Source organism: Pituophis catenifer, unplaced genomic scaffold (genome assembly GCF_029215685.1).
Source record: "Pituophis catenifer annectens isolate HBS135680 unplaced genomic scaffold, rPitCat1.0.hap2 SCAF_2, whole genome shotgun sequence".
NCBI lineage: Eukaryota > Metazoa > Chordata > Lepidosauria > Squamata > Colubridae > Pituophis > Pituophis catenifer.
Window position 1 is genome coordinate 24,036,175 of NW_027256882.1, and position 16,138 is coordinate 24,052,312.

Genomic DNA, 16,138 nt, shown 5'->3' on the forward strand with positions numbered 1-16,138 from the left:
ACTCCCAGGAGGCTTTAGGGAGGCCGCCTAGGCCTAAAATGGGGTGTGGGGGGTGGCCCATTTTCACTCCTAGGAGGCTGCAGGGAGGCCGCAGGTTCAAAATGGGGCACGGGGAGGCGGCGTGCCCCCCCCTCGTGGCCAATTTTCATTCCCAGGGGGGTGCAGGAGGCCCAGTGCTGCCTGTCACACCCCCTGGCCACGCCCACCGTGGCCACGCCCACCCAGCCGGTCATTAGGGCAGAGAAACCGTTTTTAAATTATTTGAATCCCACCACTGGCCCTAGGGGTTAATGAACTATTATTGCTTTGTCCTTAAGGGGAGGTCTGCGGGTGATAATTTGAAAAATCCTCCTGATTGATCTTGAAGGAAGAATCCAGAGGTGATTGCTGGATTCTTGCGGAGCGTGATAAACTTGGTTGAAAATACGGAATAAAACATTACCTTTGTGGATTACACACATATGTATATGTATTATATATATATATAATAGTATATTATATATATAATATACTATTATATATATATATCCCACCGTCTTCCCAAGGAGACCAAAACAGGACACCCCTTTCCCCTGCTTTCTGGTGGGGGGGTTTCTTCTTAAACCTTAAACCACAACATCCCTGACAAGGCAGGCCAGACCAGACATGGAGAGAGAGAGAGAGAGAAAAGGGGGAACTGGCAGAGTCCCTTGGGAGTTGGGCGGCATAGAAATGCGACAAATAAATAAATAAAAACACTTTCTTTTCGGAAATGGTTGTGGGAATTCCTTGCTCTCCTGGTCCGACAGCAATCATTCTAATCTACATGTGAACCCAACCTTGATTTGAGATCCTTTTATCGCCCTGGAAAAGAAATGAATTTGAATCCAAACTATTAAGAGTTGAAAGGGACCTCCGAGGTCATTTAGTCTGACCCCCTTGCCCCAAGCTCTGTTGGAACATCTCTGACAGATGACTGACCATCCAGCCTCTAAAAGACCTCCAGTGAGAGAGACCCCACTATTTGGACGGTGCGTGTGGAGGCTCTTCCCACTGCCTGACAGGAAGCCGGGAGGCCGTGATCCCGTAAACCTAACTGTGAAGGGAATGTCTCTTCTAATACGGCATCATCACCATTTGGTCAATTCTAAGTAACATTTCAGCCTGCTTTCTAGCTTCCAAAGGTTGGAAAACCCACCCTCTTCCCTCCCGGTCCTCCATTTCATTCATTTCTTCTTTCCCCTAGTGCTCAAGGCAGCCAATTTGGTTTTCTTTCTTGCACCAACAGTTGTGCAAGGAAGACCGGGTTGGAAAGGAAGAAGCGGTTGTGAGTTTTAAGAATTTGACCCTGGATTTCCCCACCCCACCCCCAAAAAACCCACCAGAAATTTCAGCAAAGCTCAACTAGTGTTTCTAGAACTGTGATCCTCAAAGCATTTGAAGATGTTTTGTGAGTGGATCCCACAGTCCAAGAAAAAAAGGATTGCTTTTTGGATCAGTTTCTCTAGCCAAAAATATCCTTGCCATGACTGATGGAGGCAGACCTGAAAAACCAGGTTGAGGGGAATCAGAGAAAATTTTAACAATCTAAGGGTGTAAGGCTCAAATCAACACATTGGCTCTAAAAAGTGCATGTCTACACATTTCATGTCCGTGTCAAGAACGCTGAGGGCATTTAGCAATCCGTCTTGTATTACCGCGGTGTTAATCCAGTGTTATTTCACTACAAGGAAAGGGCTGGACAAGATGATCTCCAGAATCCCTTTCATTCTCTGAAACCTATTGTCCCCACTTCTTCCTCCATGCTGTCTAGACAAAACAAAAAGTTCAGGGGACTTTCCTGATTTTATTATATTATAGGTTATATAATTCTTGTAATTGTATTCTATTATCTATCCTGATGGCAGAGCTCTACGGAATGAAGCGCTTAAATTTGTAACATTTCATTGATCTTTTAACAGCTTTTCTCTAAACCATGTACTTATGAATTGATAAATAAAACGGAATCAAAACGTGGTCAGTTTGCGGGGGTACTATTTTTTTTTCCCCAATCATAAAATGTATATAAATATCCGTGGTTTCGGGGTGGAGTACCATCAGTACGCTGACGACACTCAGCTGTACATCTCCACCCCGGATCACCCCAACGATGCCCTTGAAGTGATGTCCCGGTGCCTGGAGGCCGTACGGATCTGGATGGGGAGGAACAGGCTCAGGCTCAACCCATCCAAGACTGAGTGGCTGTGGTTTCCGACGTCCCGATATAGTCAGTTGACGCCATCACTGACTATTGGGGGCGAATCATTGGCCCCCACGGAGAGGGCTCGCAACTTGGGCGTCCTCCTGGATTCACGGCTGTCTTTAAAAGAGCACTTGACGGCCGTGACCGGGAGGATTTTTCATCAGGTTTGCCTGATTCGCCAGTTGCGTCCCTTTCTGGATCGGGACTCTTTACGCACGGTCACTCATGCCCTTGTCACCTCCCGCCTGGACTATTGCAACGCTCTCTACATGGGGCTCCCCTTGAGGAGCACCCGGAGGCTCCAACTGGCGCAGAGTGCGGCCACGCGGGTGGTAATGGGAGCGACATGGCGTTCCCATGTAACACCTCTCCTGCGCGAGCTGCACTGGCTCCCGGTGGTCTTCCGGGTGCGCTTCAAGGTTTTGGTTACCACCTTTAAAGCGCTCCATGGCTTAGGACCCGGGTACTTGCGGGACCGCCTACTACCACCAATAGCCTCCCACCGGCCGGTACGCTCCCATAGAGAGGGGCTCCTCCGGGTGCCGTCAGCCAAACAATGCCGACTGGCGGCCCCCAGGGGGAGAGCCTTCTCTGTGGGGGCACCTACTATCTGGAATGAGCTCCCCCCAGAGATACGGAGGATCCCGGATCTGCGCACCTTCCGCCGCGCCTTAAAGACCTTACTATTTCACCAGGCCGGCCTGGCCTAATTTTCCCCCTCTTTTATAAAAGATTTTTAAAATTTTAAATATCTTTTAGTATTTATATATTCAATTTTAAATTGGTTTTAAAAGTTTGGGGTTTTAAATTTGTCAGGGCCAAAATTATTTAATTTGATTTTATTCTATTTTTTAAATTTTGTATTGTATGTGTTTTTATTGTTTGGCTGTGCACCGCCCTGAGTCCTTCGGGAGTAGGGCGGTATAGAAATCTAATAAATAAATAAATAAAATAAATAAATAAATGTATATTTTTTAAAAAATTGTTACATGCCCTGGGGACCTAGTGGTTAGCATGCAGTATTGCAAGCTTAATTCTTCCCACTGCCAGGAGTTCAATTCTGACTGGCTCAAGGTTGGCTCAGCCTTCCATCCTTCCGAGGTCAGTAAAATGAGGACCAAGATTGTTGGGGGGCAATATGCTGACTCTGTAAACTGCTTAGAGTGGGGTGTGTGTGTGTGACAAACTCAATTTCATTGAGGGCCACATCAGGGTTGTGTTTGATCTTGGGGGCGCCATGGTAAACGTGGCCAGTGTGGGCGTGGCCAGCTTGACATCACTTGTGTCGGCACCTGTGTTGGCCCTTGTGTTTTGCCAGTGAAAATTGGCTCAATTTTCAGCTGGGATGGCCCCCTGCAACCCTCTGCCAGCAAAAACGGAGCTCGGAAGGGCCTCCTGAGCTCCATTTTCGCTGGCAGAGGCATCATGGGCCAGTCCTTCGCTGTTTCCAGGGCAACCCCGTGGGCCAAATCTAATCACCCCATGGGCCGGATTCGGCCCACAGGCCTTGAGTTTGACACCCCTGGCTTAAGAGAGGGCTATATAAAGCACTATGACGCAGTATATAAGTCTAAGTGCTATTGCTACATGAACTACCAAGAGCCTTGGTAGTACAGTGGTCTAAGGCACCCTGTTATTAAGCTGGTTATTAAGACCAGATGCCTGCAATTACTGCAGGTTCAAATCTCACCAGGGCTCAAGGTTGACTCAGCCTTCCATCCTTTCTAAGGTAGGTAAAATGAGGACCCAGTTTGTGGGGGCAATAAGCTGACTTTGTATAAATATACAAAAGGATGAAGGCTATTGCTTAGCGCATTGTAAGCCGCCCTGAGTCTCCGGAGAAGGGCGGCATATAAATCAAATTAAAAAAAAAAAAATGGGGCTAGTAATGGACCAGATACCATCCCTGTGAGTTTCTCGAGCCAAATCTGCACTTAAGTGCAGACCAACAACTATCGGAATGTTATATTTCACTTCCCACATCCGAATCCAGTAAGAGAAGTGTGGTTAAAATCAATATAATTATGATAAAGATTCAAAATGCCATCCAAAGCATAAGAACGAAAGGAATGCAGCCTCCGGGATGAAATACTAGATGACCATGCAAAAACACATATATAGTATATTTTTTAAAAATTACGTTTATTGGAAAAACAGGACAGACATGAGTTAAAAGCAGCTATCAGGAGACAAATTCTGACAAACTTGCTGACCTGTAACACACACACACACCCCAACACATACACACACACATATATACAAACAGGCAATCTCAATGGGACTCGCATCACGGGAGAGCAATTTGGCTATAGAAGACAAAGTCTAATGAGAAATGTAGGCAATCCTCGACTTGCAGCCATTCGTTTAGTGACTGTTCCAAGACATTGAAAAACGCGACTCATGACCATTTTTCACACTTACGACCACTGGCAGCTTCCCCCATGGTCGCGCAGTTAAAAATTTGGGATGCTTGGCAACTGGTTCATATTTACGACGGTTACAGAGTCCTGGCGTTACGCGATCCCACACTTTTTGCGGCCTTCTGACAAGCAGACTCAGCGGGGGGGAGCCAGATTTGCTTAACAACCGTCTTAACCACTGCAGGGATTCACTTAACAACGGCAGCATGGAAGGTCATAAAATGAGTCAACATTCACTTAACTGGCCTAGAAATAGAAATGTTGGGCTCAGTTGCAGTCGTACCTCGAGGGCTACTTCTAAACTGGAATGGGAATTGTTGAACTTGCCAGTTTATTTTAATAAAAACACACGCTCCATTTTTTTTTTCATCCTGCCCCACCCATCCACCCCAATCCCCAGTGATTTTTGGTGCCACCAAGTGGTTTTCCACCTTCAGGTAACTAACTGTGTTTAGAGTCACTAAAACACGTACAAAGATGATTTCTTCTGAATTACAGAGGCGCCTTAACAGGCATCAGTAAAATTAAGATGGAGCCGTCACTGTGACAGAAGCCTTGCCTCTTTCTTTTAAAAAGTTTGTAATGGTGGCCCCCTTCTTGACTTTTTTTTTTTGACTCCTTTGCCCTTTTAAAGCCATGCCGACTTAGCAACTATCAATCCTGTCTAAAGCCTTTGGCAAAATCCTGCTTCATTATCAATTGAGGTTAATGTAGGCCGGTGTTTCTCAATTGTGGCAACTTCAAAATGGGGGTGGACTTCAACACCCAGAATTCCCCAGCCAGCCATGCTGGCTGGGGAATTCTGGGAGTTGAAGTCCACCTCCATCTTGAAGTTCTTCCAAGGGTCGCTTAGGCAAGATGCAACGGGGAATTCCAAAAATGACATCCTTTGAGACTTGAAGGAGGATGTTTTAGGAAGGAAAGAGAAAGAAAGGAGGAAGTTTACGTTTCAGAATAAGAGACGGAAGGGACCTCAGAGGTCATCTAGTCCAACCCCGTGCCCGGGCAATAGACTCTTATCCGGTTTCAAACAAATGGCTGTCCAGCCTCTTCTTTAGCGGCAGTGGCATTCTCCAAGGTTGAAATTGTGGGAAGGTGGCAACTTGTAAGGGAGAAAAAGAGAATGCCACTTAGCTGGAGAAGCCAAACAGGAACAGAAAACGGAATTTAGGAAATTAATGCCCCTAGAGTAGTGATTCTCAACCAGGCTTGTTTCTGTTTGTGCCATGAGATTGTCTTATTCTATTTTTTTTTCAATATTTCAATAGGGTGCCTGATTATTTTTACAAATGAACTCAAGGTGGTGAACCTATCCAACTCATCCTCCTTCTCTTATTTTATGTTTCTGCACCGAGTATGTTCAACGGTGGAGATCTTTTCAGAAATGTTCATAATTTCCCCTCAAAACCTTGTCAGGCTCAAGGTTGACTCAGCCTTCCATCCTTTCTAAGGTAGGTAAATTGAGGACCCAGTTTGTGGGGGCAATAAGCTGACTTTATATAAAATATACAAAAGTATGAAGGCTATTGCTTAACGCACTGTAAGCCGCCCAGAGTCTCCGGAGAAGGGCGGCATATAAATCAAATTAAAAAACAAAACAAAACCGGATCCTGGTGATAATGATGGTTACCCAATTCAGTTATGATCAGAAGTATTCAGCCGGTTCGGGAAAACCGGTAGCTCCAATGATCAGTTGGCTCCGCCCACCCGCCCCCATTTTATCCTGTCCTTTATTTCCTGCTTTGTAGGTCCTCTCAATTATGTGGCACAGCTGATTTCCCTCCCCCGCCACCTCGCTGTTCTATTTACCGTTGCTGACTTGGAAGGTAAGCAGCTGAGCTTCTAAATGCTCCATTTTCAATGCCGCGTGGAAGCACCTTAGGCACGTGCAAAGCGCACGCTCACCGAACCGGTTATTAAACCGGCAGCATCCCACTACTGGTCGTAATGACTTTTGGCGATTCTATGGACCAGGCCTCGCCACATCTTCCAAACTTGCGCTATTTGAGTTGTTCTACGCTCTGATTGGGGTCAGCTTTGATGGTGTCCAGCCGCCGTGTTCTTCGGCGGCCTGGTTCCCTTTTACCGCTAACTCCTCCAAACATCATTGCTTTCTCCAGTGAATTCCCCCACCTGACATGGCCAAAGTGAGCACTTAAAAATACAAGTAGTCCCCGACTAACAACAGTTCATTTAGTGACCGTTCAAAATTACGACGGCACTGGAAAAAAAAGCCGTTTTCCACACTTAAATCCATGGCAGCATCCCCACAATCATCTATAATGATTCAAAATCCAGACACTTGGCAACTGACTCGTATTTATGACGGTTGCAGTGTTCCAGGTCATGTTATCGCCAGTTGCGCCCTTCCGATAAGCAAAGACCACGGGAAAGCCAGATTTGCTTAACAATCAGGTTGCTAACTTAACAACTGCAGTGGTTCACTTAACAATGGTGGCAAGGAAGGTCATAAAACAGAGGGGAGAAAAAAATCACTTAACGTCTTGCTTAGCGATAGATATTTTGGGGTTAATTGTGATCCTAAGTCGAGGTCTACCTGTATAATATTCAACATTTTCTGGTGTGCCAGAGAAGTACTGGTATACTGAATACTATATGACAGCGATCCTGGCTTGGCCTGCTGCGGGGTGGCATGGGGGGGCAAAGGGGATGGTTCCGCAGATTCAAAAAGATTGAGGACTATCTCCATGGCACACAGGACGAGAGCAATTCAAATGGTGAGAAGAGGCTGGGAGGAAAGGGAGTTTAGTCTATTAAGAGTCCTCAGAAAGGGGTGTTCCTGGATTGGTTTTGCGTGTCAGCTGCACACTTCCCTGGGATTTTTCTAAACTTGTGATCAAAAACACAAAATCACAACGATGCACAGGGCAAACAATCCCAAGGATCTTCTTTGGGTCAACTGTAAGTTGCTTGGTGTATGGCATCCTTGGACTCCACAGATCAGTGTTTTTCAGCTTCAAGAGGCGTGGACTTCAACTCCCAGAATTCCCCTGCCAACCATGTCTGAGGGAATTCTGGGAGTTGAAGTCCAGATGTCTTAAAAGTTGAGAAATAGTTGAGAAACAGTTTTATGTCCTGTGCTATGGGTCACGTGACTAGAAGGGAGGGGGGGCTTAGAATGGAGGCCCAGAATCCTGCGAAATCTGCCGTTCTAAGCCCCTCCCTCCCTGATAGTCACATGACCCAGAACATATGAGAGAATTGGGAGGAAGATTATTCTTCTCTGGACTCCCCAACCTTATCTAGTTCATTTACAAACCTAATCTTTCTTTCATCAGTTTCTGCCCTCAATTTGGTGCCCAGCTGGTCCTTTTTCCAGAAAACAATGGTGCTGACGTATAATCTCCTTCACATAATTTCTTTCCCACCTTCCATTGGGTTAAAGCAAAGGCAACAGGGAAGAGCCAAGGATATTTGGTAAATCAGTGCATTTTTTACTGGTGACGTCGTTCTGTAAAACAGTGTTATCTCAAACGTGGCGACTTTTTAAGACGTGTGGACTTTTCACTCCCAGAATTCCCCAGCCAGCCATGTTGGCTGGAGAATTCTGGGAGGTGAAGTCCACATGCCTTAAAAGTTGCTAAGGTGGAGAAGCGCGGCTTAATAATCTTACGTTTGAGAAACACTGCTGTAAAAGTCAATATCCCATTCGGAAGATGGGGGTCCCGGTTTAATATGATCAGTGCCCTCAAACTGTTTTACCACTCTGTATATTTTATAGTTCAGGCTCTGTGTCCTTGGTGGATCCTTCCATAAAGACCAATTTGGTGTGTCCCCCAAATGTCCATACCAACTAAACATTACCATTCTCCCGCACCCACATTCCCCATGCTTGGATGACTAAGATTCAAGACACAACCCTCCAGCGGGGTATTCCTTCCCGTTTCCTATTTTTGCTTCTCGCAGTCATGGGACCTCTGATGTCTGGTAAGATTGGATCTTTGGCAGAAGCCTTGTCCACAGTCCGCGCACCGATACGGCTTCTCTCCCGTGTGGATTCTCCGATGGACAATCAGGTGTGCCCTCTGGCTGAAGCCTTGCCCGCACTCCACACACTTATGTGGTTTCTCCCCCGTGTGGGTTCTCTGGTGCACCACAAGGTGCGTCCTTTGTGTAAAACTCTGGCCGCACTCCGAGCAAGCGTAGGGTTTCTCTCCTGTGTGGATCCTCTGATGCCGGATGAGGTTGGATCTCTGGCTGAAACTCTGCCCGCACTCGACGCAGGTGTGAGGTTTTTCTCCCGTGTGGATCCTTTGATGGATCACCAGGTGGGCTTCCCAGGTGAAGGTTTGCCCGCACTCGGTGCACTGGTAAGGCTTCTCTTTCGTGTGGATTCTCTGATGAGCCACAAAGTTCTTCCTCCGATTGAAGGTCTTCCCGCAATCCAAGCACTGACGAGGCTCTTCACCGGCGTGGATTTTTTGATGGCGGATGAAATTCGATTGCCAGTTGAACATCTTCCCACACTTCATGCACTGATACGGATTGCCCCTCAGGTAAATCCTCTCGTGGCTCCTGTGGCCTGGCTCGAGGCTGATGCTTACCCCATGATCCAAGCTAGGGTGGTAGGAAGCCTTCTCCTCCGCGTGGACTTTCCGATGTTTAATAAGGTGCGGGCTCTGCCGAAAACATTTCCCACAGTCAAGACAGGCGAAGGGTTTTTCCCCGGTGTGAATCCTCTGATGGCTGATGAGGTTTGCCCTCTGATTGAATCTCTTCCCACACTCGGAGCACTTGTGAGGTTTTTCTCGGGTGTGGATGCTCTGGTGTCTCAGAAGGTTGCCCCTGCGGGTGAATATTTTCCCACACCTGAAACACTGATAGGGTTCCTCCCCCGTTTGGTCCTGTCTGACATTACCGGGCAGCTGATGGAGGGCATTGTCCCCCGTGTGAATCTTCTGATGCTTGAGAAGATTGGATTTCTGGCCGAAGCTCTTCTCACACTCGGAACATTTGTACGGCTTCTCCCCCGTATGGATTCGGAGATGCCTCACCAGATTGGACCGCTGGCTGAAGCTCTGCCCGCAGTCAGCACATTTGTGCGGCTTCTCGCCAGTGTGCAAGCGCTTGTGGATGATCAGATGTGCCCTCCACCGGAAACTTTTCCCACAGTCCGGACATCGGTACGGTTTCTCCCCGGTGTGGATCCTTTGATGCGCATTCAGGTTGGTCCTCTGGTTGAACCGCTTCCCGCATTCGAGGCATTTGTGCGGCTTGTCTTTTGTGTGGATGCTCTGATGCCTGAGGAGGTTGCCTCTCCGGGAAAAAATTTTCCCACACTTGAAGCACTGACAGTTGTTTTCTCCAAGGGAATCCCTGTCCAATCTCTTATGATTGGACCTCTGACCGAGTCTCTTCCCATTAGCCGAGCGTCGAGGTGGCTTCTCTCCCAAGTGGACACTCTGATGCTTGACGAGGTTTGATTTCTGAGTGAAGCTTTTCTCGCATTCCAGGCATTTGTAAGGTTTCTCCCCAGTGTGGACTCGGTGGTGTCGAACGAGATTGGAAACTTGGCTAAAACTCTGCCCGCAGTCTACGCACTGGTGGGGTTTCTCTCCGGTGTGAATCCTCTGATGAATGATGAGATTTGCGCTCCGACTAAAGCATTTCCCACAGTCAACGCAGGGATAAGGCTTCTCGCCGGTATGGAATCTCTGGTGTCGCATAAAGCTAGTTTCCCACTTGAAGCTTTTCCCGCATTTTAAGCATTGAAATGTCTTTCCTCCCACATGGGTTCTCTGATGCCGGTTGAGGTTGGATTTTTGAGTGAAGCCCTTCCCGCAAATAGCGCACATGTGTCTCCGCTTTCCTGTTTGCGCTTTGTCCTCCAAGACATGTTCCCGGGAGATCCCGTTCTCGCCGAGAATGGCGTTATTTCTTCTCTTGTCTATGGGGAATCTCTGCTCCCACCTTGGTGCCTCTTGTTCTCCAAAGTTTTCTTCCAGGACTTGAGTTTCAGCTTTTTCCAATAAGGCTTCAAACACGGCCTCTTCGTCCTCACTCTCCCACTTATCTGTCAAGATTGAAAGAGAGAGTTAGAAAAGCTAGAACTAAAAACAAGTCACAATGGTTGAAACAACACATATTCATTTTCTGCGCTAAGATCCTGTTTTTTCATTTATTTGTTTTACCATTCTAATGTGTGACCACAATCAGTTTTTAAGATAATTTAATCACAATTTGTTTCAGGGCAGTCAATTTTAATTTGAAAGTTAGTGGCTTCCTGTTTCCTGAGGCTTTGCATAATGTGAGAAAAAGGGATATATTTGGTCACCACAATGTGAAAAAGATGTTCAGACTCTAGAGTCTAGAAAGAATGCAGAGAAGAGCAACAAAGGTGATTAGGAGACTAAAACATATAAAGAACAGTTGCTGAAATTGGGGATGTCTAGTTTAATGAAAAGAAGGACTAGGGGTGACATGATAGCAGTGTTCCAATATCTCAGGGGTTGCCACAAAAGAGAGGGAGTCAAACTATTCTCCAAAGCACCTGAGGGTAGAACAAGAAGCAATGGGTGGAAACTAATCAAGGAAAGAAGCAACTTAGAACTTAGAACTTTAGAACTAAGGAGAAATTTCCTGACAGTTAGAACAATTAACAAGTGGAACAACTTGCCTCCAGAACTTGTGAATGCTCCAACATTGGAAATTTTAAAGAAAAGATTAGATAATCATTTGTCTGAAGTGGTGTAGGGTTTCCTGCCTAAGCAGGGGGTTGGACTAGAAGACCTCCAAGGTCCCTTCCAACTCTGTTATTCTATTCTATTCTATTCTATTCTATTCTATTCTATTCTATTCTATTCTATTCTATTCTATTCTATTCTATTCTATTCTATTCTATTCTATTCTAATTCTGACTTCTTTCATGGCTTCCTCAAGCCATGCAACGTGATTCTATTCAAATACCTTGTTTTTATTCTTTCAGTGCAAGATTCATTGTCCTACATCCTTCAGGAGACAAGCAATTTCTATTCTGAAAATTAGTGAGACAAACTGCAACTTTTAAAAAATCAAATCAGGGATAAAAAAATACGTGCTAGAGATTTACAGATCAGTAGCAAGCATTGATCTGATGTTGATATGGTCAGATATAGATCTAATTCTTAAACATATAGACTGTAATTCTAGGATTACTTATGCCCAGCAACGGCGAGAAAGTAAGAGAAAAAATAAAAAATAGAGTGTAAGACTGTCAGAGCTGACAAAGCTTCTTGGATGAGAAGCGAAAAGTCTTCAAACAAAAAACAAGAAAAGTCCAGTTGCCTCCTGAAAAAGCACCTTTGCGACACAATCATGCAGCAGAAAGTGTAAATCACAGTCACGTGACTTTGCGTTGCTGCAAATGGCCATAAATGAGGGTTGGCTGCTGAGTGCCCAGAATGCAATCATGTGACTGCGGGAAGGGAAACTTCAAATTCATATTGTAGAGTAGCCCTTGAGGAGGTTCATCGTAACTTCAAATGAAGTCTGGACAGCGGACATGGCAACACCCGAAGATGACAGAAAGGAAGAGAAAGAACTGGAAAATCGAGTCATTGCAGAGGACAGATTAACTTAATAGTCGTGGTGTTCACTTTACAATTGTGGCTGTTCACTTAGTGACTGCCACAAAAAAAGATCATAAAATCAGATGCGGTCGCATAGTGACCTGCTTAATGACTGGCATGACTTAGGGCCGCAATTCAAGGCTCAATGACGGTTGTAGGTTGAGGATAGCGAGATGGGCAGCATATAAACGTAATAAAAAAAATAACTAAAGAAATAAAGAAACAGACGGCAAAGCATCCGTACCCAGCCAATTGGCCTGCTCTTGTTTGATTTCCCGACAAGGCTGTTTTTCGCCAGCGTCATCTTCTCTCGAAAAACTCATCGCTACTTCTTCGAACTCTCCCAGCACCTGGAAGATAAAAAAAAGCAAGAACGTGGGTGGCTGCAAATCGGAATGAGGAAGGGAGCATCACCTGCTGGTTGTGGCCCTTTGGGGGATGTACGTGTGATGTCACAATAACACACGTATGAAGACGGTGGGTGTTTGCAGCACAACGGTGCAACCCGTTCGGTCGAGGGGAAAAAACTTCACCATAAACGCTGGAAACCTACTGAGTGTTTAGTGCAAGATCGGGAGATGTGGTGAGCAGCGTTTCTCAACCTTGGCAATTTTTGGGAGTTGAGGTCCACAATTCTTAAAGTTGCCAAGTTTTGTCTACACTCAAAAGAATGTGGGACAAGACCCAGGCCTGGGAAATATTAAACAGGCAGTAAGATCTGGAGAAAGACTGGAAAATTAATTCATGGGTGTCAAACTGGCGGCCCGCAGGCAGGATGCATCACACGCTGGCCACACCCACCTCCATTTTAGCGAAGGGGGGAAAAAAAAGTCGGAATATGTCACGTGATTATGCGAGTTTGACACCCCTGAAGTGGGAAGGTCAGAAAGACCGAAAGCTTTTCTGGTGAAGAGATCGGCTTGTTTACATTACATTCAGGCTGTTGGTTCACTGATATCCTTCAAGGGAGAAATTCAAAATTTCAGGCACAAAGTTTATTGCTGACTGGAAAGCTTTATAAACTTTTTGGGCGAAACAGTACGAAATGAACTTGTGATAGATGCTTTTGATTAGCAAAAAAATAATTACAGAAAAACGAAGAGCCTGCTATCACCACAGAATAAGAGGTAAAGTTATACTTATAATTGCTGTAAAGAAAATTGGAAGCTATTTTTCTTATATATTTTCTTTCCTTTTTTCCCCCTCTACCATTTTGGTTTTCTCTTTTTTCCCCTTGCTATTCTGCCTCCTTTTCTTCAATGATTCTAAATATATTCCGTCAAAATATCATATTTCTTTACTAAAAATCTTAATTATGTTATATCAACATTCCAGGCGCATGACCAAGGCAAAGTGTCCATCCCTCAGCTGAGGAGGCTGCAGCCTCGAAAGTGTTTAAAAAACAACAACAAGCTAATGTCAGCCAACAATACAGAATTTCTCAACCTCAGCTGCGTTAGGATTTATGAACTTCAACTCCCAGGATTCCCCCAGACAGCCTGCGACCTGGGTAGTTCTGGGAATTGAAGTTCACACATCTTAATGCAAGCTTGGCTGCGGAACTCTGGGAGCTGAAAGCCGACAGATCTTAAAAGCAAACGGGCTGAGGAATTCCGGCAGCCAGACCGCCGTACGCACAAAAATGGAAGGACGCTTCGATTCTCACCATGGATGATTGGCTACAAAAGTCGATGGACTTAAGAGATGGCTAAATTGACTGTTTTTGATCAAAGAAGACAAGGACTTTTGTTTCTGCTTGGAAACCGCTTCTGGACTTTGTGCTTGAGGTGGAAAAAAAATTAAGCTTTGATTTTGCTGATTCCATTGATTTGTCGGTATAGAAATGGCTAGTTTATACTACTATAGAAAAGTAAAAAGCTGAGGTTCTATGTTAATGCTTTATTTTATTGCAACAAAGGGAGTCGGAGGAAATCAACACTTTTTTTCCCTCTTCCCCACTTCTTTCTTCCCCCTTCCCTTCCCCTCTCTGTCCTACTATTTGCTTTTGTACGGGAGCCTGATTTCACGTGCTGCCTGCATCCCATGGATGGGGCTTTGCTTGTTTTTGCGGCCTGGTTTCTGGCATGCCGCAGCCCAGTGCCAGTCCACAGACCAGAGGTTGGGGACCCCCTGCTTTACAGCCCTCTCTAAGCGTTTTAGAGAGTCAGCATATTGCCCCCAACAATATGGGTCCTCATTTGACTGACCTCGGAAAGATGGACGGCTCAGTCAACCTTGAGCCGGTCAGGATCGAACTGTTAACAGCGGGCAGAGTTAGCCCGCAAGACTGCATTTTATCCCCTGTACCACCGTGACTCTTATGAGATGAAGGACTGATGGACTCATCCCCAATTCCCCATTCCACCCCAGAATCCCCCCGCCCTTACTTCCTGTTTCCACCTCTCAGTTTCTTGCTGCCTCAGCAGAAAGTCCTCCACCAAGGCCACCGCCTGGGCACAGGTCTCCGGCCCGCTTTCTCCTACCCAGCCCTGGATGTCCTCAGGCAAGATGGCCAAGAACTGCTCCAGGACCACCAGCTCCACCATCCGTTCTTTCGAATTCAGCTCTGGCTGCAGCCAGTTGAGACACAGCTCCCGCAGCCGGGCGCAGACATCCCAAGGCCCTTCCGCCTCTTGGTAGCAAAACCAGCGGAAGTGTTGCCGATGCAGTTCCGCGTTGGAGGTCTCCGGGGCTTGGCCCTCTCCCTTCACCTCTCCATCATCCCCCCGTTCTGTGAGGTCTGCATCCAGGCTGGTCTTGAGGGGTCTCTCTGGTGGCAGAAGCCCACCTGCCTCTTCTTGTAGGAGCTCTTCACCAGCCCTGGTTTCAGCAGAAGCCAGAACCCCCGGGATCTGGGGGTGGCCCCACCCCGAATAAGGGGACTGTGTGTTCCTCAGGATATCCCGCCATTGGACTTCCCAACATGGCGACAGCACCCCTTCCTCAAGGTCCCGCTCCATTGGCTTGGCTGTCATCCGGCTAAAATGCTCCCCGACGGTGAAAGCTTGGATGACGTAAGGGCTCTTCCTGAATCGGGTTGGGCTGGCCAGCGCAAGGCTATTTCTTTCAAACTCCTCCATTTTGACTCCTTTTTCCACCCTGGTTTCGTATGGGTGGAGGCCCACAGAGGACACTTCCCGTCGCTCGGCCGCCATTTTGGCCTCGGTTCTGCTCAACTGCTCGCCTTCCCAGCCCAGCACTGGTTTCTTTCTGCGGACATGACCAAGGGGGCCTGAGTCCACGTTTGGGCAAGTTCAGAGTGGTACTTACAAGGGAGAGATGACGGGATTTCAGAGCTTCTCACCTACAGAAATACTGGGAGCGTCTTCTCTCCAACAAACTTCTTCCTGAAGGACAGACAGAGAAACAGGGATGAGGAGGAAGAAAAATATAACACTGAAAACAGCCACTCGCTGAATCGCAGAATCTCAGAGCTGCAAGGGGCCGCTGAGGTCATCCAATCCAGCTCCTTGCTCAGCACAAGAATCCAGATTAAACCATTCTCAGGAAGTTCATCTTGAGCAACCAGCGAAAAGGAGCATCACAACCAACACTCCCACCACAAAATGGCTGCTATTTTTAGGAAGTGTCTTCTAATGTTCCATCAGGATCTGCCCGCTTGTCAGTTAAATCCATGGAATGGAGTGGAATGGAATGGAATAGTGTTTCTTTAGCAACTTGAGGTCTTTGAACTATGGTGCTGGAGAAGACTCCTGCGAGTCCCTTGGACTGCAAGGCGATCAAACCTAGAGGAAGTCAGTCCTAGAGGAGATCAACCCTGACTGCTCTTTAGAAGGCCAGATCCTGAATATGAAACTCAAATAATTTGGCCACCTAATGAGAAGGAAGGACTCATTGAAGAAGAGCCTGATGCTGGGAAAGATTGAGGGCAAAAAAAGAAACAGACAGCAGAGAATGAGGTGGCTGGA

At 46.5% G+C, this 16,138-nt stretch overlaps 1 protein-coding gene across 1 annotated transcript; it reads right to left on the reverse strand.

The window, feature by feature from the left end:
* Positions 1–8,313: 8,313 nt before the first annotated feature.
* Positions 8,314–15,419, reverse strand: LOC139311831 (zinc finger protein 271-like). The gene is made up of 3 exons (XM_070936351.1): positions 14,597–15,419; positions 12,454–12,559; positions 8,314–10,675 (listed from the first exon to the last, which is right to left on the reverse strand). The coding sequence occupies exons 1-3, from the start codon at positions 15,362–15,364 to the stop codon at positions 8,550–8,552; spliced, it is 3,000 nt and encodes a 999-aa protein (XP_070792452.1). The 5' UTR covers positions 15,365–15,419; the 3' UTR covers positions 8,314–8,549.
* Between the last annotated feature and the right edge of the window lie 719 nt (positions 15,420–16,138).